The 26,656-nt window shown below is 40.0% G+C and overlaps 1 protein-coding gene across 1 annotated transcript in view; it reads left to right on the forward strand.

The window, feature by feature from the left end:
• Positions 1–26,656, forward strand: part of LOC124592855 (protein Gawky) — a 283,677-nt gene that overhangs the window by 58,148 nt on the left and 198,873 nt on the right. Inside the window, exon 2 of the mRNA XM_047131874.1 lies at positions 8,870–8,979. Coding sequence (XP_046987830.1) covers positions 8,914–8,979 — 66 coding nt within the window. The 5' untranslated portion in view covers positions 8,870–8,913. The remainder of the gene's footprint in view (positions 1–8,869; positions 8,980–26,656) is intronic.

A 26,656-nucleotide genomic window follows, 5' to 3' on the forward strand; every position in this document is an offset into this window, starting at 1 on the left:
GTCCGTCATGGACCCTAATGAGCAGCCCTCATTGAAAGTCACTGAGCTCTCCCGACTGATCCATTCTGTTGTTGCAGCTTATCTACTGATAACACAACACTTTTCGCTTCCTCTTACACTGGGTCCGACTCTCGTAACATTTAGTGGTCAGTTCCGGATTATATAGCACGGTCGGGAGACTTGTGATCAAATAGCGTATACGATGTTCTGGTGGCGTACCATCAGAGGTGGTGGTGTATTTCCTGGTATAGTATCAATAGATACTGTTGGGGACGGGTAATTGAATCTGAGCACGCGAAATGCACGCCTCCCTTAAGAGTGTGTAAGGCAGAGTTTGATGTGGACAACGTAGGTCTTGATAACAATGCACGACAGAATGGTGCCATGCAGGTATGACTGCTTTGATTCCAGTCACCGAATCTGGTGGATTGAACTGCTGATCTGCATCACGCAGTCTGTATTTCACAAGTCGTCCTAGGTTTAGTCTATACTCTCCTTTTATTATTTTATCTGTTGTGTTTCTCACCAGTTGAGTAGTTCGTGTAAGTGAATTCCAAGGTATTTTACTTTTGCTTGTAGGATGATTTATTACCCCCAGAGTAGAGTTTTTAGTTGTGCTGTTCCTGTGCTTGTATTTTAATGAAGTGAAGTGTCGGGGTCGGAACAAAAAACTGGCGTTTTGTAAGGTTATGTCATATCCTCCACTTACTTAGCCAAGATTCCAGTCTCGTAGCCGTTGGTTTGTTAGTTAACTCTGTCACATGTCGAGGCGTAACACCAGTATACAGTATAAACTGCGTAGAAGGCCATTGCCTCATTCCTCCATCGAGATCTAGGAATGTCAACTGTGTATAGTTGTCGAGATGTGAATGCTTTCTGTGCTACCATTGCGTTTGTGCGAAACATCTCAACAGCTAATCATCGACTCAGACTTGTACTTTCGTGTCAAGGTGCGTACACGCTAGTCCTACGAAGACAAACAAACAACAGCCAATGGATTCGGCCGAACGCTGGTGGCCAACGCATTGGCTTGCGGCTTGTCGTGGGTTGGGACCAAGAGGTTAGACAATGTAGAATCGCAGTTGGCTGTGATAACTTGACGAGGTTGCTCCAGTTTTATTGTTTGTTATAAAGCAGCGTTTTAATAACAGTTTCACCGGGCGATATTATGAGAGAAGAAAAGGATTTGGCAGTCGTCGCATTTGTAGCATATATTTTACTGCAAGAAGTTGTTCATCAGAAAAAGTAGTCTAAGAAGAAACGACGCTGGTGTGATGAAACAAAATTTTCTGAGCTTAAAGCTGACTTGTAATAAGGGCTATTTCACTTTTTTGCGAATTAGAGCTACAGATTTCGAATGTGTAGGCTGTAAAATTCCATTTTCTTTTTCACATTGTACACTTTTTTTTATAACAGCTCACTTACTTCCCTTGCTTTATTTATGCAATCACAGTTCGTAGGCTCCCATAAACATTCCCGCTCACGATAAACTATCAGCTTTAATGCTGTCTCCGCATTCATCTCAATACTTCAATATTTTTAGACACAAGAAATACATACCCGTTCAGGGGACACCGAAAATCGCTACTGAACCAGCAAACATTCGACCCGGCGTTCGTCTTAGGGGATGGGTCTCAAGGCCCCCCTACACACCGCCAACATTTTGACGTTGCTGCAAGCAAGACCAGCCGCTTCGTTGATTCCGATTTGCCTCCCGTACACATCAAGCAAATCTCAGCCAACGAAGCGGTTAGATGTCGTTCGTTAGCCTTGTGGTCTAGTGTGTACCCGCCTTCACAGATAAGATTTGCTATTAACTGCATGATTTCGCATTAAAAATTGAAGCGTTACATTTTAAAGAGTAGTCCAGCATGTCACACCTTATTTGAAAGCGCGTTCGATGTTGAAGGAGGGCGCTGTTGTTGTCATGCTTCTGTCGCTTTATTGATTTCTTTCCTGCTGGCAGGAATGAAGCTGAGAGGGCGGGTCGTAATTCGCTCTTGGATGGCTCAGTTGACCACGAAAGGCAGTTCCCAATCGGAATATCAATCTGGAACATAGTTTTAGTATTTAAAAGAAGTTTCAGAACAGGGCACACTCCACTGCAGTGTGAAACATTCATTCTGTCAATCGCATTTAATTGACTAACAGCTAACCATAGCAGTTGTCATCTCTGTGGTGGAAGGAAATCTTATCGTGGAAATGCTGATTCTGATGAGGTAGGGGTCACAACCAGCCGTAGAACTGTTGGAAACAGCTGAGGCCATATGGTGTTCACTGTTTCATGGACTTGTCACATCGGAACCCTTTCCATTACAACGTAGATTTAGCGTACCAAGATTTCTCTCCATACCTGCAGTGTGTTATAAATGTGACTGCCCACCCGAGACATTTATTCTGAGGCCCGAATTGCGCTGTCAGATATTATTGATAAAACATTTTATAAAAACCAAAACTGCGCTACAACACTTACAAAGGAAATGACAATACCTTAATACCAAGATTTTGTAAACTGTCTTCTGTAAAAGACTTTTGCCAAAGCTATTTGACAGCATAATTCGGCCTTTAGGCGTGATTTTAGTAAGGATCTACTTGTCAGTCTTCTTCTACAATCAGTCCAAACGTCTGTGCAACAAACTCCTATGTGTGTGCTTTACAATCCCATGGTTAAGTGTCCATGGAATTTGGACAGGGTCATTTGGGATTTCTTACAGAGGAGTTTGACAGGGAAGTCCTTTTCAGTCAGTAAACAGACGAGGGTAGTGGCGAGAGGTGAGGCCAATAATGTGTGTACAGTTGAGATTCGAGAAAGCAGTCAACTCTTTATGTTCACCAGTAAATTTTCATACATAGCCCGTTCGTGCTAACATTTCACGTTAAAACTACGATGATTTTCGCCATATAGCCATAATCACACAAAAAAATTGTGCTTTAAACAAGTTGTATCAGTCAAGCTTGACTAGCTGCACCTCGTTGTACGTACAAAATTACAACAAAGCGGTGGATAGAAAGGAAAACAAGATGTAAAAATGTCGAAATGAAATAGACTGCAGACTAAAAATGGTCATTGAATGCTGGATATACCATAGCCCGCAGAGATCTTTATTTCCGCACACTCCGCGTGCCCAGTCTCTCTCTCTCTCTCTCTCTCTCTCTCACTGTTCAAGTAGACTTCATCTTCGTCATACGTTTGTAGTACCTGTCGTTCCACCCTTAACTAATTCCCTTGCATGTTCAGTTTAAGTAGTAAAACTAGTGAAAAGGTGGGCTTCACAGTTTCAAAGCACAGGGTGTCCCACTCAGACCTCCCTGATTTCAAAGACGCAGGAAAACAACCCCACAGTAGATACGACAGTGAAAAATGCACCACATTGTAGAGCATCTCAAAGAATTTATTTATTTATCATCAATACACCTCTACATGTGAACCATTTGTAGCATGAAGAATATCGAGCCTGTATTCAATTTCTTGCCAAGTACTTTGTAACATTTCCTCTGTTATTGTTGCAATTGCATTAGTGATATGATGTCGCAAAATAGAAAGATCGTCCACTTTGGTCGCATACACGCGGTCCTTCACGAATCCCCATACGAAGAAATCAAGCGGCGTAATGTCAGGTGAACGTGGTGGCCAGGCAATGGGTCCTCCGCGTCCGATTGGGAAATTTTCTATCCAGAAACTTGCGAACAGCCGTTGACCAATGCGGTGGAGCTCCATCTTGTTGAAAAATGATGTTGGGTTGCAAGTCTTGTATCTTAGGTTACACAAACTGCTCCAACATGCCCAGATACACTGGCCCATTCACTGTTTGTTCTGCAAAGAAGAACGGTCCAACAATCCTGTCGTGCATTAGCCTGCACCATGCATTTAGTTTAGGGCTATCACGAACATGTTCAATGACAACGTGCGGATTTTGCGAACCCCAAATCCGAACAAATTTGGAAATTTGTGGTAAGGTCTTATGGGACCAAACTGCTGAGGGCATCGGTCCCTAAGCTTACACACTATTTAATCTAACTTAAACTAACTTACGCTAAGGATGACACACACACTCATGCACGAGGGTGGCCTCTAACCTCCGTGTGGAGGGGGGGGGGGGGGGGGGGGACTGTGACAAGATACACCTCAGACCGCGGGGCAAATCCGAACTAACGTAACCTAACCTAACCAACCTGCCCTGTCTATTAACTCTTCCTGATAGATGAAAGGTTGCCTCATCTGAGAATAAACATCTTTTCAGGAAGCTGGCATCCATATCAATACCCTGCAGCAAATTGCTGTCGGCGTGGTTTGTCGTTCAGCATTTTATGTTGCAGAATTTGCGCTTTGTTAGCACACATACGACGACGCTGGTGAACTACACGATTGATCGAGGTACATCAAGTTGCCTAGATGCTTGACGAATTGACTTACGTGGGCTTCTAAGAAACATTTGTCTGATTTTCACCACTGTCTCTTCTGAAAGTCCGTAATGTGCACCACCAGAACGTTTCAGAACACCTCATGTTGCCAGAAACGTCCTATACCATTCCTTAATTGTTTTCACATCAGGTGGATCACATTCATACACACGACGATAATTTCTTTGCACAGTAATCAGCGATTTTGTTTCTGCAAAACCACACTACTGCTTGCGCGCAGTACTGTGGAGACGCCATTTTCACTTCATGCGACCATGCTGCACTCTGGCCGCAATACTTGGCACTTCTGACGCGGAAATATAAATTCTGTGACATTCTCTACAATGTGGTGCATTTTTCATTGTTGTATCTACTGTAGTTTTTCTCTCCTGGGTCCTTGAAATCTGGAAGGATTGGGTGGGACACCCTGTATTCTAAGACCGATATTGTGGAACTACGAAAAGGTATTAGTTATTTCCAGTCGCCTAACTTCGACAAAGCGATCATATGCAGGTTACTGATTGACACTACGTGAAGTTCAAGGGTGGGTCTAACATACCGCTACCCTAAATTTTCGGCAGTCGCATAGTGCAAAACTTGGCAGCCTGTTACCGTCTTACCGATGTACTTGACGCCACGTAGCCCTCTCTTAATTTTTATGAACTGGTATTAATCCGTGATTTGTAGATGGTTGATTGACTGAAACTAGTTGTCTGGAAACAAATACATTACTACAGCTTTTGGTTAGGCCACGATGTCATTCAGTAGCTAAAGAAACGCGTAGTAACCATACTATTCTCGCAATCCAACTTGACACTCGGCGCGGTGACAGGTGGGAAAGAAGGAAATGCTTTTAAGGCTAGTTTACACGACAATAGTTCGAGCAACTCGTTTCATGAAACGTGTTTCGCGCAGGTGGTTCATATGTGACTAGAAAGAGTGACACCAGTGTACCCTTGTTTCGTCATTTTGTGAACGGCGTAGTCTCGTCAGAAATGAATGTTTCTGCAGCTGCACGAGTTCTGGCGGAGTTAATGCTTGTCTGCAAGAAATCACTGCATAAGAAAAGAAATAAAGAGACGTGTTTGGGTTAATGATTTGAGTAAAGGAAAGCCAGCAGCTCGGTTGCTCAGCGACCTTGCTGAAAGAAATTGTCGTGGAAGACCCGAGAAGTTATTTCAGTCATCTGAGAATGTCACCAGAACTTTTCTTCATATTCTTCTCTACAGGATCGTGTTCCAAAATCAACAATTTGATGGTGGTATTTTTCCAAGCAATTCTCCAAAATCGGCAATAGGGTCCATAACTCTCGGTCTACTAGAAGATGCAGTTGGTTATGACGCATTTGCGCCAACGGCATATTCAGTGAAGACTTTTTTTTCAAAGCATGGTCATTTGAGTTTCCAGTTATAAACTGTCGACAGTTCGCCACGTTGTGGAATATGCATTTGGATTCTGGTTTCCAAATTTCCTTTACACAAATTTCCTTCTAGAAATGGCCAGCTTGAAACACGAGATTTTAGTCTTGCAGACGTGTTTTCTACAACCAGATATTTGGCTTGCTGTATTTTCCCTATCATTGCGTGTGTGTTTCTAATTGAATGAATGTTGCTCTGCAGCGTAGGTATTGTCAACCCATCCATGTTCAGATCGGTTAGGACGGCCTCAAACGCAGCAATATATCGCTGCTTGTTTTTTAATCCAACAAGATTGAAATCCCACAAACTTACATGCATAGCATGGATATCTAAAAATCGAAGTTTCCTCCGTTCCCCATTTTATATTTCCGTTTCCCACTCTACCGACAATACTGTGCAACTACTGTCGCCAAAGTTGGATCAAGCCAAAACTGTATGGTTTCACTGAGTCGCGCAAACGCGCGCCACGCATGCGCAGTGGTCAGTAGCGCAGCTGCGCGCAACGTAGTGTAAACTAGGCTGTAAGGTCGCTCCCATAAGCCACCTCGCCGTGTCAGCTAGAAGTGTGCGAGTAAAAAGGACTGCACAAGAAAAAAAAGTCTTTGGTAACAAAGTGAAAGAATGCAGCTGCTACCAACCAAAAATTCAAAGCTTCAGATCAGAAAAAGCTCGGTGGAACGCTGTTTGGACTATGGGAAGGACTGAAATGAAACGTTTAGAAGCCTTTGAAATGTGGTATAATAAGAGCCATCTGTTGAATGATAAGATGGATTGCTCGGGTAATGAATGATGTCCTGTAACGAGTCAACAAGGTAAAGAAAATTAATTAAAACTGTAAATCGCAGCGAAAGAATACTGGGATGCATATTACGGCGCATATTCATTCGGAAACAAACTATTTGAAGGTAAGGTGGAAGAATCGCAGAGCAATGCCTGCAGTTGAACATCTTTAACAAGTCGATGATCTAGGATGAAAAAGTTATATTTCACTGAAGACGATAACTGCGAATCGACAGAAATGGAGGACTGCATCAAACCCACGTTTGATGACTGAAATAACGAAGCATTAGTAAAACACTGTGGGGAGGGCGCAAAGCCAATTTATTTACCATTTCAAAATAGTAACACTTCTACAACTTGCTCTAAAACATGTGAAAACCACCAGGAAAAGCATCAATAACACGTGAAATAAGACATTAAATAATGTTGTTGTGAAATTAATGAGTATATTATGATCTTACAATGTTGTTATCTTGCCTATTAATGTTCTTCATGTATATTAATGTCTACCCTCTGTTTGCCCGCGTAAATCTTATGAGCCCATGTAATACCGGTTGCAATAATGTAGGTAAAATGCCCTGCTCAATCTACTTTCTCCGTGGCTGCAGGGTAAAAACAAAAAGTGCCAATAGCAAATTACCGTAATGTTTTGCCATTTGTAACTCTGCAGCGCAGTCGTCGTAAGAATGTGAAAAATTCTATCATAGTATTTCACAGTCCCTTTAAACTGAGTTTTTCTTATATTTTGTTCCGCTTCGCTACCCGTTGTGTTACCATCGCGATAGCGTGGCTAACGTGACAATAACACCCGCCATATTTACGATGTATTACCCAGGAGTCGTTCCAACAGTTTGGCAGCGCTGTCACCGGTGGCCTACCTTCGGTTGTTCGGGAGGTGCTCGGCACTTTCCGGCTGAGATCGGGTTAGTTGTCTCGTTCGCCCAGCAGAGCACGGCAGGCACAAAATGGCCGAAAAAGATTCGATTTGTACCATGGCCAGTGAAACAGGTTTCAATAAAATGTTCGTCCAACACCGGTATTGTTCTTATTCACCTTAATCCAGTTTATATTGTTGCTGATGCAATGTATGAGAAATGTCTTTAAATTTGTAATTTGTGTTTCTTTTCTCCATTGTGTAGTACTAAGAGATAAAACAATATATATTTATTTATATAAATACACATATATGTACTGTCGAAGGTGCAACGTGTTAACAAAAGCCGGCACTAACATGAAATCCAGTGTGAATTCTTGTTTCGTAACATATTTTACAGATAATACTTTTTGCAACATCTGATTGTAGTGGCTGGCTATCTCAGCAAAAGGCCGCACGCAGGAGGTAACCAGCGCCACGTAACGCGATCAATACAAACCGCAAGACATACATAAAAAAAATAAATTAAAACGGCCCGCTCCACAAATCCTTCCGCTTCAATAGTCGTGTACATGCACTATTAGGAGATTCATTTGATACCCAGTCCATGAAAGTTGCGAAAGAGCTTCCTGCTGAGAGAATACAGAAGGGTGCTAACCTTCTTGATGGACAACATCCTGAGTTCTTTATCGATTTGTAATGTGATTTCTATGTAGCGATATTGTTTTTGTTAACGCTCGTTAATTATTTCATACACTGGCAGAAAAATTTCTTGAATTATCATGCTGTTGTTTTCAGTAGTTAATCTGTGACACACACGCACACGGTGAGGGGGGAGAGAGAGAGAGAGAGAGAGAGAGAGAGATTCGTATGACAGATAAATAAACATGAAATTCGAGAGCAATGATTTTTCCAGATTTAAGCATGTAGTGTGCTATGCTACTCATTCAAAATGCCATTTGTAGAATGAGCAAGGATGGTTGCGCAATGAAGTATCGTATTGATGCTCAGTAAAACAACATGGATGCCAACAGCTTCTGCATACGCGTATTGTATCAGCTGTTGTGCCGTAGTTGCCATCATATTTCATTAAGACTAAACGGCTGTGTACGTTCCGTAACAATGTAGTAGGAATAGTATTAAATTAGCTTAATACGTTTCAGATCTGCCATTGTGGTTTGCAATGATGGCTGACGTCTTATTTGATAAGGTGAGCCAACAGACTTCATGTGAAAAATAGAGAATAGTATGTATTTTATCTGTTTAATGAATGTTTTTGTGCTTATTTGTCATAATGTGTACGATATAATGGTAATAACTGTAAGATTGTATAGCTGACGCGACTAGCTAGCAAAGTGTTACAGAATGTATTTACGTCGTCCTTTTCTTTTTTCAGATATCAGTTTCCATGTTTTGCCTGCCAAAGAAAAATTGAGCCCAATGTTTCCAAACGAATCTAGTTCAGATGAGATTTCTAAAGTAAATGTCGTTACACAAACGTTTAAGGTGAGTACGTTCGTAAACTTCATTGGTATAACCCCTAAGATACTGAAGCTCCTGCTCAGTCCTAAGTCACCACTGAATGTGGTTTATAATTATTTGTGTGAGTGCAGGTAACGGACAGTTCCGTCTCGTAGGAAGTGTGTGGTAGTATAGATGGAGATATGTTAGAGCTCGACGTGTGTGTGTGTGTGTGTGTGTGTGTGTGTGGGGGGGGGGGGGGGGGGGAGTGAGTCCTTTAGTCCTACACGAATTATCAGGTGCTTATATGTAATTTGCCATAAGACTTTGAGATATTTTTATGGAAGTACCTGTTAATTTTGTTTCTTAGCCAGTGTGTGATCCATGAACTGGAATACGACTTTGGAGATTGAAGCTGTTATGCTCTTATTTCTTTATTTTGACCAGTTACAAGAACTTTATTATACTCTTAGCAGTGGTATGTAGTACCTCATTGGGTTGGAATACTACACTGACAATTTTTTGGCTTTCACCAACATTTGGAAATTATATGACAGGGTACTGATGTGTTGTTAAGTTAATGCACTTTTTTATGGTAAACGAGAATACACAACTAAAGAATACTATGCATGAAGTGTTGGTAAAGCAATATATGATTTTAAGTCAGTAAACAGCTTCAAAATAGTCGAAACAGAGAAAATCTTAGTGAAAACAGCAGCATCATTATTTAAATGTGTGGTTCACCTTGATACGTAAGTGTGTATGTGTGTGTGTGTGTGTGTGTGTGTGTGTGTGTGTTATTCATAACTAAAACATAAAACAAATGGGTGATAAGTTTGTCACCTTGTATAGAGGCAGTTTCAACATCTTAACTATAGGTCAGTCACTCTAGTGCGTATATTGCCCATAATGTTTCAGAACATTTGTTAAATTTAACCCATAAATGAATTTCCAGTATTTCAGGCATATTTGTCTCACTTTTCCCCAACGTATAATGTTTGTCTCCTAGGTTTAATTTTTATTATGTACAGCATATTCTTTATCTCTAATAAAACCCACAGCAATGCCAGTATGATCTACATACCATACAAATTCTTTTGGTTATAACGGAAAATGTTGTGAGCTCATAGGGAATTTGAACTTCTTGATTCCCTTTTGCTTGATTACCGTAAAATGCTTCCACCCAACCCCCTCCCCCAGTTATTTTCATTGGTATAATGATGCTGTGTGAAAAGTTAGGCATACATAGCTTCAGTGCAGTCAAGGGAAAAGATGAAACATATTGCAAGGTTCATGAATTCCCACACATTGATAATTTGATTATACTCACTAGATTCAGCAATTATCAACAACTAGCGTACCCCTACATTAAATTTTTCTGAGAATGTATAGGTTCGTCAGCGGTTGAAACATACTACTTGGATCTAATAGAATTTTTAACTTCAAAATACTTGCCCAGTTCCTTGTTTTGAATACTAGGTGGCAGAGAAGTTGTACACTGATTAACTCCATAACATATTAATTTTTTTCCCAAATTATGTTGCAAAAGATAATATTTTTAATTTATCAAAAACATCCTATAATGAATGGCATGACATTTAGACATACAAAGAGAGCCATTAAAGCTAATAAAATCCCAAGTATACTTCTGCACTGGACTTTGACGAAACTATCCTAAAACAGAGAAGTCATTTTGTAGTTTTTTGAGCAGTGAAGTCTAACCATGTGTGTTTCACAACAGTTTCTGATGAACATAAATCCTGGAGGAGCTAGGTGGAATGCAGTGGTGGTATTTATCTCCTACCACTGTTGAGTACTTGGTACTCAAGTGTCGTCCCTTTCAGTGTCTGATGGAGTCACAGCATATTCTTCTTTACTTTCTGAGCTTCTAAATTCAATACCAAACTCAGTATTGCTATAGGTAGGAGACAAGGTACTAGCAGAAGGAAAGCTGTGAGGACAGGGCGTGAGTTGTGCGTTGGTAGCTCTGTTGGTAGAGCACTTGCCCGTGAAAGGCAAAGGTCCCGAGTTCGAGTCTCGGTCCGGCACACAGTTTTAATCTGCCAGGAAGTTTTAGTATCACTATAGCCATATTTTATTTGAAAGCATTGCCTAAACAGCAATACAGGAGAGTGGCAGAAAGTGCATGTTTTGCTGTTAGGTATCCAAAGATGCATCCAGTAAAGAGGATATCTAATGGTAAGCATCTCAACCAAAATATGACAGCCAGGCTGCAAATGTAGGGCCAGCTGCCTTTCAGGTAGCTGAACACTTATCAGTGCTGAATTGGAGATACGTGGGTTTACTTTTTTGAAGGTCTGTTCTTAAGCTGACAGAGTATACTTGAGATTTTAAGTTTCTATCAGCATAATAAAAATTAGATAACTAGCATTTTTAAGCTACAGAGTTTATTAAAAATTTTAAATGAAAATATTCAGAATGCAAATGTTAAAGAAATGTTGTATAGTCACCTAATCTAAAATTTTTTCTAACCCTTATCACTTTTGTTGATTCTGCTATACATGAAGTACTAATTACATCAATTAAATGTGGTTCAGGTAGAATACATGCTGATGTGAATATAGCACAACTTTTATGCCACATAAATACTAACTGTTAAATCAAATTTTACATTCTGTTTTTCTGAGAAAATTTCTGGTGTCACAGGTATATTTTTATGGAAGTGCAGCAGAACACTGAGAAGAGAAGTCGGCCTTTATGGATAAGCAAATTAAAACTTTATCAGTGAACATTGAAATACTTTACAGTTGTATGCTATTGCATAAAAGAACAAATCACATGATACATGGAGAGAGTTCTCCCTTTACCTGCAGGCAGAGTAGTCTCAAAACACTGGGAGAATCCAGAGACATTCGATTTCCAGCTAATGGATACTAGCGTACCCAGGGACAAGCGAATATTGTAGCAGAACACACATGAAGTGATATCCATACAAATTGTTTTCAGTAATTTGTATTTTGTGGTGGATTTTATATTGCCACATTTATTTACTTGTGAGTTTGAAAGTATGATAAATAACTAAAGGAAGATTTGCAAATTTTTGGCTCCCAAATTTAAATACAGTGTGAGCACGGATCTCTTAAATGTAAGTTAGACAAATGTAGCAGTGACATTTCATGATTGTTAGTGATATCGAAGTGCAGTAATTCAGTGTATAATTGTGGCAAAACAAAAACAAAAAAAAAACTTGGTCAGCTAGTTGAGCAGTTTCAGTTCTACACTTACGTTGTTCATATTTTTTTAATAGCCTAGTGCTCCTAGTTCCACTTACGGATATCATGAAAATTTGTTGCAGCAAAATTTCTTCCGGGTTGAAGCAGCTTGATGTGTCTATGTAGCTGTTTTAGAAACATCTCATTTTGTGATCTTATTGTTTAGTGGCTTGTTTATGTAATTTGTAAGCTTCATTACTTTTGAGTTCATACATTTTGAGACAAAGGCGCAGATGCCCGAAATCAAATTTGCTGCCAAAGTAAGTGATTTTGAAACTTTTATCCCAGAAGGATTACCTAATCCTTCCTTATGTTAACTACCATTTGAAAGAGCATCTTTTTCTCTACGAAATAATAGGTTTTCATAAATACTTTTTTTCTCTTGAAGGTCTAAAATTGCTCAATAAAATCTCTCACACATTCCAAATAAATATGGACATAAAGATACAAAATTAATTTTTAGCAAACTTAGTCCTCGTCTACATCAAATAAACCCTGAAGTTCCACATTTCATTGTTTTGCTGTCACTTTCTTTATTTGTAGGAATACAGCTTCTGGAACATGAGCTGTAGAGTATTTTCCATGTTCGTAGCCACATTTTTTGGCCTCCTGTGTGTTTAGAAGGCAGATGATGCAGCAGTCATTAACTTCAAGCTACTGCAGCTATTCATGGGGACTTGAATCATTTTGTTAGGTGCATAACTGTATTTTATTTTTGGCTGTTCAATTTTCCAAGAGTGTCATGTCCCACATGTAACATAATAACTATGAATATTTATGAAACATTATGCATATTCTGTCAGTCTTCAATATTTTAGAACCATATTCTCAAAAATGTAATTTAACTCCAAAAATTAAAGCAGAGTTTGGTTTTGTAAGTGACTTGATAGTTTTGATTTGAATACCTGAAGGATTCAGCATGTGAAAAACTTTGATAATTTGGTTGCTTCAAGTTCTTCTTTGCTGATATGTAATTCCAGCAAAAGGCTGCTAAATGGAGATTATTCTCCTGTGGGGAAGAAGAAAGGAGCTGTTGTTGAGTTGTTCTGTTCTGAGATTCAGTGGTGAACACACGATTTTTCTTCATAAAGTCATTTTACTGATATTTTGTATCTCTACAACGATCATGCTGTAATTCTTTTTCGAAGCTGAATGACCGTGGTAAAATATATATATATGTCTGCTTGTGTCTGTATGTGTGGATGGATATGTGTGTGTGTGTGTGCGCGAGTGTATACCTGTCCTTTTTTCCCCCTAAGGTAAGTCTTTCCGCTCCCGGGATTGGAATGACTCCTTACCCTCTCCCTTAAAACCCACATCCTTTCGTCTTTCCCTCTCCTTTCCTCTTTCCTGATGAGGCAACCGTTGGTTGCGCAAGCTAGAATTTTGTGTGTATGTTTGTGTTTGTTTGTGTGTCTATCGACCTGCCAGCGCTTTCGTTCGGTAAGTCACCTCATCTTTGTTTTTATATATATTTTTTCCCATATATATATATATATATATATATATATATATATATATATAGAGGGGGGAAACATTCCACGTAGGAAAAATATATCTAAAAACAAAGACGATGTGACTTACCAAATGAAAGTGCTGGCAGGCCGACAGACACACAAACGAACACAATCATACACACAAAATTCAAGCTTTCGCAACAAACTGTTGCCTCGTCAGGAAAGAGGGAAGGAGAGGGAAAGACGAAAGGATGTGGGTTTTAAGGGAGAGGGTAAGGATTCATTCCAATCCCGGGAGCGGAAAGACTTACCTTAGAGGGGAAAAAGGACGGGTATACACTCGCTCGCGCGCACGCGCGCGCGCGCACACACACACACACACACACACACACACACACACACACACACAAGCATATATATGTATATATATATATATATATATATATATATATATATATATATATATATGTGGGTTACTGGAACTGCTGCAGATTAGCTGAAAAATTTCAGGAACCATTGTTCAGTTGGGCAAAAGTTGTACGCAGTCTACTATAAGGAACTCTGTAATAAATTGACTGCTGTTGCAGCTTGGACTTCATCTGCTGAGGATCAGCAGATGGATACGTGATAGATTTAATAACAGCTTGAGCTCCGTCATTGTTTCCACTGTTAAAATTCAGAGCACCCATAAACACAATATTAAAGTTTGTGTCAAATGAAAAGTTAAATGGGCACAAGCTCAATCAGTAGCCCAAGTGACATATGCTAGTGGTGTCCAACCTGGTGAGTTGCTTCAGCCAGCAGTTACAACAGATCTCAGCAGAATTTGGTGTCTGAGAGAACAGCTAGAAATTTGAAAAATAAAAATGGCGTGCTGCTGGAGGAAAAGCAGGGCAATGTTTGTTACGAAGGCATAAAGGCTCTAGTACTTAAATTTTTTTTAGGACAGTGATTTCAGTAGGCTTTGCCCTGACATGAACAATTGTGTTTCAGTCTGAATTGATGGCTGAAAAGTTCATAATCAAATGTGGCTGTTACTAAGCAATGGAATAGAAATTTCCATTGCTTATCAAAACAAAAATGGCTAAGTAAGTGGCTTTTCAACTCGAATAAGTGTGTGCACAATTCACCAGAACGTCAAATTGATGCTTGCCAGTTGTAGTATTGACAAGGGCTATAAAAATTTTGCAGGATTGACAGTTCACAGTAGTGAATCAAAAGTTTGCATTCTGCATAGATATGATAGTTGCCCAGCAGAATTGCACCTCAGTAACATGTTACTGATCGGTATAAGCACATCGATTCTTCAGACATTCTGGAGTACAAACAGTGGGTCATTCTGAAGACACTATGGAGTATAACAGTGGCTCCAAACAAGTTGTACATCAATTGAAACTAGGCAACTACTTGTAGAGATGGGACCAAAAGTGTCTGATCCGATGTTTCACAACTTTATTTCAGAAAATAAGGCAGTATCTTAAAACTGTGAACAAAACATAGCCTGGTGAAGTAATTGCACCGCTTCGTTTTGCGGAGAACTACTACTTTGTTGCACAGGTTGCTGTGCAATGAACATTTCTTTTACATCCTATTAACAACCACATTTGGTTGCTGGGGAAACTATCAAGCTACTGTGCATACCCTCCATATTACTAAGTGACTATCCTGGAACCCAGTACCAGTTGCTGGTCGCCTATCTAACAGCTACTAGGGCTAACAAACATTTGATTTTCAATATTTTGCATAATTATTGACCAAATGTAAAAATTTAAAATGCTGTCGCTATGTACTCATTAAGATGTATAATCTTATATTAAAAGTTGAATGCAAAAAGACAAGTGTTACAGTTAGAAATTATGTGTTTGTCTTGAGGCAGCGTAACTGGCGGTATTCTAATACACATACTTCGTTCATCCTGTATTTGAGATTGATAACACTTAGCAGCTTCCAACAAACTTTATGCATAATTTCAAACCTTTTCCAAGCTTTTTCTTACCTACAACCTTAATGTAAAATATTTAAACCATTAACTCATTTATAAAGTAATCAAAATTTCAAAGCTTTTCTTACACATGCAAGTTCGATTCTTTAAAGAATGGGGATTTACTAGTTGTTCTCAGTTTTGTTGAAAATGAGCAAATGAAACATGCGTAATTATTAGCATCCTATGAAAAATACAACTGCAATTCATGTCTCTTTCACAAAATGTGGGTTGAATAAAAATAAAAAATGCCGAATTGGCAGAAAAGTACATACCTCAGCAATGGCTCCAGTCCCACACAAGAATTTCAAGAATTGGGCCAATCTTTGCTACCACCTCAAAGATGTTTAAAATACATTATTTGCACCAAGTTGTAGATCGTCTGCGTGTGATTGAATTAATGACTGTAAAACAACCACAAGCTTGCGCACAAAGAAAAATAAATTCCCACACCTTCAGTTTACATGCATTCTGTAAGCGAAACAAAAATAAAATTGAATTTATTTTTGTTGAGAAAGCCCAAAGTTTATCAGTCAGAGATTCTCACTAAGAAAGAAGAAAAGTTTTCTTTGGCTTTTGAGATTTGCTTGAATAAGAGAAAGTCGCCAGTTTATTGTAAAACAGTTAAAGTGAAAAGTATCAGAACCAACTGATGATGCCCCAGAATTTGTGGTTTGAACATGACATCCAGGCATGTTTGCCTGTATGACAACAGCTGGTGGGTTGGCAGCGTGTGTGAAATTTCATTTGAGGAGAAAGATGCACTTTTCAACTCCTTGCATCCTTGCTGTCTTTGAGATTGTTTCACTGGCCAGTACAAAAGGATAAATGCTGGATTCGTGATAAGCACGTTATCACAAATCTACCACTGTATTAAAACATTGGGTCGACAACACAATTTCCCAGACACAGTAATTACTAAACTTAATGAGAAAATTTAAATCACTCTAGTACTGATGCTGTATTGCAAGCACGCCAGTATGTCGAATTGGGAACCATAAAAAAATCACCCAAAGCTTGGGAACCTTTACTAAACAGTCTACTAGCAGGCTTGGGAACCTGGAAAAGGTCCCCCTGCCCATGGGTGACTTGACCTGGCCGTTTGGCTGTGAGGATGCCAGTTTTTTTGCTAACAGATAGTGACAAAAGACAACATGATCCAATGCAAGCATTCAGTTAAATTGTGACTGACAACTACTTTTTAAAAAATCTACGTTTCTCGTAACACCAAAATTTTGGTTTGTGTAAGATACTTTATTGGATAGTTACAGACCTTCAAGGAAACAGCATTTGTGGAAAATTAATATATTATGGAGAAAAAGATGCTTTTTTTAAATGGTAGTTAATGCAAATATGGTTCACGTCTCCCTTCTGAGATAAAAGGATTCAAAAATCACCTAGTTTGACAGCAAATGTGATTTCGGGCAACTTCACCTTGTCTGTCTAAAAAAAATATCAAATCAAAGTGTTAAAATATATAGGTGTTGTTTTCTTTCCTACAACACATAGGTAAAACACAGTTTACAATGCCTCGGATTGTTGTTATGCTGAGATGGGAGGAACGAGCTGGCTGTTTCTGAGGTCAATGACATTGATATTTGCAAAGTCAACAGTTAGCAATAGACAACTCTAGAGCATAGAAAAGTCATCTTAAGCTCTTTAAACAGTTCATGGAACAATTCGAATCAGAAATGTAATACAGGCAAGGTCAAAACTCGACTAATCAATGACTTGTATTTTAGGCATCAGTGACTAGGGAGAGACTGCCTGGCAGGAATGGGCTGTGATATTTACAAGTAGTCTCAGATCAGCGGATGGCTCCACATGACATGCCTGCAGTGGCACTGGTTCTGGGAGCAAGTTGTAGCAAGAGTAAGCAGTGAGAGTACCTCTAACCTGCCCTCCATATCAATACTCAGGCAGGGCAGGGATCCCAATCTCTTTCAGGTATTGAACCCCTCCACTCTTTAATCAGTATGTAGGACCAGAAATGGCTCAGCCTGGGTTGACTTCATTGCATAATGGGAGAAAAAGATTCCAGAATTCCTGCCAAAGGTTACCGCAATAGTACCTAGACACTACCGGGTAGGGCAGATGCTGGTGCCATTTCTGATAGTCCCAGCTGATCAGTGGGTTCTGGTGTGCAGCTTGATCCCACGTGGAGAAGGGGAGAGCAGTTCGGCCTCCATGGTCACTGCAGTCACATCGATTGTGTGATGAGGGGCTTGCCAGTACATCTGGGAGTCGGAAGTGGGTTAGTGGGTAAAAGCTGCTCCACCTCTATTGGCTTCCATCATTGGTCATGGTCAATGTCTGTCACAAGGGTGGAGGCTGAAGTGGGAACGGGCAGGCTGTTACGAAGGCTTGTGCTTGCCCCTGGCTTGGTTGTGAAGGTCGTGCTCAGCCAGTGGCTGAGGGGAAGGGGGGGCTGTACACCTTGTTGTGGCTGAAACTGAATATGATGCCAACTGGATGTTTCTGACAGGCTGCAAGCTCAAACTTTTGTCACCTCTTTAGCTGCAACCGCCGCCTTGGGTCAGTTCGGTGTCCTGGCTGAGAGTGCAAGCCCAGACGTGGGAGCTCATATGGTAATGAGACTGTGTGCATGGTCAATGAGTCGACTGAGTTCGGTTTAGCAGGCCGAAGAGGGTGTAGGGTCCTACATCTACGCCATACTTTGCAAGCCAACTAATAGTGTGTGTGTGAGGGAGAGTACCGTACTTCCGGTGCCACTAACTGATCCCCTCTTCCCTATTCTTCTGGCGAATGGTGCATTGGAAGAATGATTGTCAGTAAGCTGCTGTATTAACTCTAATTTCTTGAATTATTTTCATTGTGGTCATTTTGTGAGATGTATGTAGGAGGAAGTAATAAGCTGTCAGACTTTTCCCAGAAAGCACTCGCTCATAATTTTCAACAGTAAACCTCTCCGTGATGTGCCAATGACTCCCTTCATCTGCGAAGAGTCTTTAAATGCTTTCGGCACTTTCTTTTAGGTCATTTATGTACACTGATAAGCCTGAACATTATGACAACTGCCCACTGCAATGTAGGATGCCGCCTAGTTGCATTGTGGGCACATAACACAGAAACAAAAATATGTAAGCAGAGCAGACATGAACGGGGGACCACTGTAGCGAAGGTATGGGCTGCGAAAGTGGAAATCCATTGAGATAAGCAACTTTTGTACGAAGGGCAAAGCTGGTCAAATGTTCATGTGTTACTGTCGTGAGCATCTAGAGAATGCTACTGTTGTGAGCATCTTACAGAAAGCAGGAGGAGGACAGTGCTAATTTGTTAGATGTCCACAACTCTTCACAGAACATGGCGTTCAGAGTCTTGTCTGCTCTGTAATGTAGGGTAGATGTTGATCTGTGGTATCTCTGCCAGAAGAGCGCAGTGCTGGTGCACGCACAAGTGTTTCAGAGCACACATTTCATCGTACATTGTTGAACATGGAGCTCTGCAGCAGACCACCGCTGTGTGTTCACAGTTGACCCAACATCATCATCAGTTACGCTTGCAGCAGGTATGGGACCATTGATATTTGACAATCAATTAGAGGAAACATGTAGAAATGCTGTCATTGAGGCAAATGGTGGCTTGAAATGTGCAGCACGCCACAGATGTAGGCTGGTGGGAGCTATGGGAGACATTATCTTGCACTTTCATTAGATCTGTGGTAGTAATTGAAGACACGCTGACAGCTGCGAATCAGTTTCATCCCTTCATGCATGATATCTTCCCCAACAGTAATGTCATCTTTCAGCAGTATAATTGTCCATGTCTCGGAGCCAGAACTGTGCAAAATTGGTTTGAGGGGCGCTATAGTGAACTCACGTTGATGTCTCTGTGACCAGTTTCGTCTTATGTAAATCCTATGGAACCCATCTGGGTCGCTATTGGGCACCATCATGGCATACAAAAATCAGTAGCAATTTATCTGAATTACATGATCTGTGCTTGGACATCTAATGCCACACACTACCACAAACGTTCCAACAAACTGTCGGATCCCTGATTTGCAGAATAAGTGATGCATTTTGTTCCAAAGATGGACGAACTAACTGTTAAGTGGGTGGTCATAATATTTTGGCTCATCAGTGTACATGGTTAACAGTAACAGTCATATCGCACTTTCTTTGGGCACTCCATAAATTATCTTAACATCTCTTGAGTTTGTTCCATTAAGAGTGACGTTGTATGTATGAGTCACAAATCTGTCCAATACTTGGTAAGCTTGTATTTTTTCACTAAACGTTAGTGCAGAATGGTGTCAAATGCCTTCCTGAAGTCAAGGAACATGACACCAACCTGAGCCCCCTTGACTACAGCACTGAAAATCTCTTTGCAGAATAGTGACCTTAATTTCGCAAAATCTCTGTTTGTATAATCCATGTTTATTTTTGTAGAACAGGTTTTCGTTCTCCAAAAACATCACAATTCTTGAGCATGAAACATGTTCCACAATTCTGCAGCAGATTACGGCAACAGTACATGCTGATATGATAATTATGTGCGTCTGTCCTATGACCCTTCTTGAAAACAGGAATGATTTGCACTTGTTTTGAGTCACTAGATCCCCTTGGTTGATCCAGCGAACTATGATAAACTGCTGTTAGGAGGGGAACAAGTTCTTTCGCATAATATTTGTAGAATCTTACAGGTATCTCATGTGGTCCTGATGACATTCCACTAATAAGCAGATGTAATTGCTTTTATATACCATAATTAGTTATCTCAATATCTACTGTTTTGATGTTTATGTGATGATTGAAAGGAGGGACCTCGTAGTGATCTGTGATGAAACAATTTCAAAAAACCAAATACATTATTTCGGCCCTCTCTCTGTTATCTTTTGTGTTGGTGACAGTAAGGTCACTGAATGAATTAAAAAAGGATTTCAAACCTCTTACTGACTTTTTGCTAGACAAAAAGTCTTGGAGTTTATAGTCGGATGGTATGACAAACTTTTATTTTCAAAGTTATCAAATGATTCCTTCATTGTTCTCCTTATATTCAGCATTTGTATGTCAGCAAGGTTTGGACTTTTCACGAATATGTGGTGAAGCTCTCTTTGTTTATATAGCTTGCGTGAAGTGTGCTTGTCTAAGGCATATTGAACAATGCTTCTGAATTTTTTCCCTTTTGTGCTTCACATCTTCGCCCTGAGCCCAGAATATTTGATGCTGACTCCAGATACTCTGCAATTTGTGTACGGTCACTCTTGCTAAGCAAAAATGTTTTCCTTCCTTTTGTAACATTCCTTGTAAAACTCGTAGTCATAGTTGATATCACAGCCTTACGAGCATAGATACCCTTCATGTATATTAACTAATTCGATAAGTTCAGGTCTGTCCATTGCGAGATGGTCTGAGACATTACCTTCATGAATTGTTTCTCTGTTCACCATCTTGAAGTAATTTTCAAACAAGACATTCAGAATAATGTCACCCAAATACCTGTCTCTGGCACCAGTTTTAATAGCATGACTCTCCCAATCTCTACCTGGCAAGTTGAGGTCATCCCCAATTAAAATAGCACCAGGAAACTTATTAACAATGTTCTGCAATTTCTATCTGAAGTGCCCTATCACAACAGCTCCTAACTCAGGCAGTCTACAAAAGCATTCACTTACCATTTGTGGCTGACCTTTGTTGCTTATCTTAATCCATATTAATTTTCATTCGGAATCCATGATAACCTCATTAGATATTATCAGAACTGCAATGAATGTGCCACCCCTGTTGGTGACTAACCTATCCATAGGATAAATATTCCATTCTGAACTTTTGATTTGGTTGCTATTCTCTTAAGATTTCAACCAACTTTTTGTTCCTAATACTATCTGGGCATTGTAATCTGTAATAAGTGATACTAATTCTTGTACCTTTTCTTAGGTGCTCTTGCAGTTCACTAATTCATATTAACCTTTTCTATATCCAAAGTGTGAGGACGAGCATTCTCTGAGAACATTGTGGATGTTGGAACTTCAATTTTGGTTGGCAATTCATCTCTGATCTCAAGGGGGGTTTCTCTAACACAAAAAACTCACATGTGCATACGATATGTTCTCTGCTGCCGTGATAGCCGCTTTCTGTATTTAGTGCACATGTGACATATTAAGGGGAACTGTAAAATTCTCCTCCTTATACTGGAGATTGAGAAATTCATGTCCAGTACTGTCACAGAATCATCTGAGCCTCTGGTTTCGGCCTTCCAGTCTGCTGCAAATCAGATGACTGACTGACCCAGGGTACAATGCCACAGATAGTCAGCATAGCCTGCACTATGCATAGGATGCTAGTTGCCTTCACCCAATCGGCTGTCTACATGTGCATCTGTACTCTGCAAACCACTGTGAAGTGAAGTGAAGTGAAGTGCATGGCAAAGGATATGTCTACATGTGCATCTGTACTCTGCAAACCACTGTGAAGTGAAGTGCATGACAAAGGATATGTCCAGTTGTACTAGTTATGAGGGTTTCTTCAGATTCCATTCACATATTGAATGCAGGAAGAATGATTGTTTAAATGCCTGTGTGTGTATTGTAATTAATCTTATCCTGCCCTCGCAATCCCTATATGAAAGGTAGGTAGAGAATTGTAGTATATTCTTTTAATCATCATTTAGGCTGGTTTTTGAAACTTTGTAAGTAGGCTTTCGTTTTCAAGGGGTTGGCCAACTCCTGATTGGGACTCATTGGTATTATAGTCATAGGATACCACATGTTTTGTTTTTTTCTCTTTGTGAAGTATACAGTTTTACGTTTTCTGAATGTTTAAAGCAAGTTGCCAATCTCTGTACCACTCTGAAATCTTATCAAGATCGGATTGAATATTTTTGTAGCTTCTTTCAGGCAGTACTTTACTATAGACTATTGTGTCATCTGCAAAAAGTCTGTGGTTACCGTTAATATTGACCACAAGATCATTAATATACAAGATCATTAATATACAAGATTAGCAGCAAAGGTCCCAACATGTCTCTCTGGGGTGCACACAAAATTGCTTCTACATTTAACAAAGACTCTCCATCCAAGATAAAATGTTGCTCCCTTCCTACCAAAAAGTCCTCAATCCAGTCAGTCACAAATGTCACTTGATGTCCCATATGATCGAATTTTGGCAATAAAGGTAGATGTGGTTCTGAGTCAAATGCTTTTCAGAAATCAAGAAACACAGCATCTGACTGCCTTGATCCAAATCTTTTAGTATGTAATGTGAAAAAAGTGCAAGTTGGGTTTCACATGATAGATGTTTTCAGAATCAGTGCTGGTTGGCATGGAGGAGGTCATTCTGTTAGAGACACCTCATTATGTTTGAATATGTTCTAAGATCCTACAACAAATCAATGTCAGGGATATTGGATGGTAGTGTTGTGGATCACTTTTATTACCCTTCTTGTAGACACGTGTGATCTGTGCTTTTTTCCAACTACTCATCACAGTTTTTTGTTCAAGGGATCTGCGATACAGCGTGGTTAGAAGACTGGCTAACTCGGCTGCAAATTCAGTAGAGAGTCTGACAGGGATTCCATTGGGTCCTGGACCTTTGTTCAGTTTTAATGGTTTCAGCTGTTCCTCAACACCACTGACACTAATAGTGATTTCACTTATCTTTTCAGTGAGACGAGGATTAAATTATGGCACAATTATCCTAAGTTTTCCTTTGTAAAGGAACGTTTGAAAATAGAATTGAGCATTTCAGTTTTTGATTTGCTACCCTCAGTTTCAGTTCCTGTCTCATTTGCTAGGGAATGGACACTAACTTTGATGACACTAACAGTCTTTACATACGACCAGAATTTGTTTGGGTTTTGTGAAATATCATTTGACAATATACGGTAGTCATTGAGGGTTTCAGGGTTTCATGCATTGCTCTCTTGACAGCTAAATGCGTTTCATTCAGCATCTCTCATCTGTCGGCCTATGCTTTGTTTTACACCTATTATGCAGTAGTCACTGCTTCTTTAGAAGGTCCTTTACAGTGACTGGTAATAGAGGGGTCTCTCCCATTACAAAACTGTTCTACTGGTTATACAAATGTGTTCAGTGTATGATAGACAATTCTTTTAAACTTGACCTATAGTTCCTCTACATGCTCCAGCCCTGTGCTGAAAGTTTCATGTTTCTCATTCTGCTTTTTTAATATAATTTTCTGAATATATAGTCTTTCTACTTTCTTTTATTGTCCTTTGTCCACCATTGTTGCCACTACTGCATCATGGTCACTGATACCAGTTTTGATGTGGACATCCTCAAAGAGATGAAGTCTGTTTCTTGCTGTAAGATTTAATATATTTCAATGATTGGGGTTCCTAATTATTTGTTCTAGGTAATTTTCAGAGGAGGCATTTAGTAATGTTTCTTAGGATGTCTTGTCTCGCCCAGCACTAACAAAACTGTAAATTTTGCAATTAATTGTTGGGTGATTAAAGTCACCACCTATGATTACAGTATGATAGGGGGACTTACATACAGCGGAGCTGAGGTTTTCCCTGAAGTTTTCAATTACATCAGGAGGTGAGTCTGGCTGTCAATAGAAGGATCCAATTGATATTTTATGTCCACCCTTGTATACTGAGTCTTGCTCACACAATCTCGCATGCAGCTTCAATTTCTATCATGGTGTATTTGATTGTCTTGTCTGTTGCAACAAATACACAACCTCCATTTCCCATTAGCCTACCTTTTTGATATACAGTTAAATTTTCCCCAAAAAGCTCATTGCTATCACTTTCAAGTTTCATCCAACTTGCTGTGCTTAGTATTAAGTTAGCTTCACTGCTTCTCAAGAACATGTCAAACTCTGGTACTTTGTTGTGAATGCTTCGACAGTGAACCACTAGGATTTTAATACTCTTACCTGTAAGAGGCATTCTTTTGGCCCTTGAACTTATACTTACAGTTGTCTTGCAGCTGTTGTTACATAGACTGGCTTGGAGAGTCATCTAATCGGAAAAAACCTTGTGTGCACCCCCACACTAAGTCAGCTATCTGGGCACCAGCCTCTGATACCTAGTGCATACTAAATCGATTTAAGTGGACTATATAGTTCTCAGTCTATGGTGCAAGCTCTGCAAGTCATAGCGTAGCTTGTCACAGAACCCTCAAAGTCTCTGAATCATTCCTTCCACGCGACTTGGAATCAGGGGGTCACGATCCGTTCTGGGGACAATGCTGCAAATTGTGAGCTTTGTTGCAACTCCATTTGCAAGGCTGATCTTCGCAACTCTTCCAGCCTCTGGAATGGCCCAAGTATGACCTCAGAGCCCAGGCGACGGGCATCATTCGTTCCTACTTGGGTCGCAGTCTGCAGTTGGTTTCACCTTGTTCCCGCAGTGGCTGCTGGAGTAGCCTCTTCAATATGCTGAATGCCCCCAGGCATAAACATTGAGTGCATGTGATGTTCCTTCCTGTCCCTCACTGCCATTTCCCTAAGCGGTGGTGTTATTTGCCATACTTTTGAACTGCTGACAGTTAATAGACTCATATCTTTCTGTGTTTGTCTCTTGACACGGGACAAAGCAGCTTTTCTCAAAACAGGTGAGTCCCATTGGCTTAGTTTGTTTCTGTAAAAGAGAGCACTTCAAACTTGTTGGTTAAAGGGACTAGTATAACATCCTGAGTCCGCCATGGTCTTTGTCTGCCCTGTGCAGGATGCCTAGATGTAGCATTGGCACGCTACTTGCAGTCAGGTGGACAAGTAATGACGAATCCCATATTTCCTGCAGAGGAGAAGAGATCCCCAGGGCAGGATAGTACTTGACATATCTGTGTCATCACAGGTACATAATTCTCGGGAGCTCTTCCAATACATCGATTCGCAGCAGCTGCCAGTTGGGTGACAGTAGTCGGAGCAGTTTCCAGCTGCTCAGGAATGTCAACAAACTCGTCCAGTGTTTGAGAACAGTATTCACAGTGGGGCTGCTTTGTGGCTGGTGCAGTGTTTTACAGGACAGTGAAGAAGTAACTTTAAACTAAGCCTGCTGATTATTTTTTGATCTGTTGAGCTATAAAATTGCCAGTTCTGTATAAATAATTGAAGGAAATACACAAAACGAGATTTATAAGCCAAATACCTGTGGCAAAAAATTACTATGTAGTTTCCTAAAGCTTTTTGAATTTAATTCTACTCTCTAAAGACGCCAAAAGTAGTTAGTTTATGATAAATGTAGATAATATGTACTCTTCTTGGAAGGGAAAACTAAATGTAACACAGTATGTTAATTAATGATATCAATATAATGGAAGGAAACATTCCACGTGGGAAAAATTATATATAAAAACAAAGATGAGGCGACTTACCGAACAAAAGCGCTGGCAGGTCGATAGATACACAAACAAACACAAACATACACACAAAATTCAAGCTTTCGCAACAAACTGTTGCCTCATCAGGAAAGAGGGAAGGAGAGGGGAAGACGAAAGGAAGTGGGTTTTAAGGGAGAGGGTAAGGAGTCATCCCAATCCCGGGAGCGGAAAGACTTACCTTAGGGGGAAAAAAGGACAGGTATACACTAGCACACACGCACATATCCATCCACATGTACAGACACAAGCAGACAGTATGTTAATTATAATATCTAACTAAATCACAAACGCCAATTTAATACTACAAGTTAGTTTATGGACAGGACAGTGGTAACTTCCAAAAATTCGCAAATATGGATGTTTATTTGTGTCGATATACACCGACATTCTGGGTGATCTGTTCTTTGGCAGTAACTATGAGTCATAAATACTAATTTGTACGAAATAAGTCATCCACAACTTTTGTAGCTTCCGAAAATTTTCAAAAATATATCTACATCTGCATATGTACTCCACAAGCCACCATATGGTGCTTGGTGGTGGATACCCTGTGCCACTAATTCTTATTTTCTTTACTGTTCGACTCACAAATAGAGTGAGGGAAAAACAACTGTCTATATACCTCTGTATGAGCTCTAATGTCTCGTATCTTAATTTCATTGTCCTTACTCAAAATGTATGTTGGCACCAGTAGAATCATTCTGCAGTCACCTTCAAATGCTGGTTCTCTAAATTT

The sequence above is a fragment of the Schistocerca americana genome, chromosome 2 (genome assembly GCF_021461395.2).
Source record: "Schistocerca americana isolate TAMUIC-IGC-003095 chromosome 2, iqSchAmer2.1, whole genome shotgun sequence".
In the NCBI taxonomy this organism is placed as follows: Eukaryota; Metazoa; Arthropoda; class Insecta; order Orthoptera; family Acrididae; genus Schistocerca; species Schistocerca americana.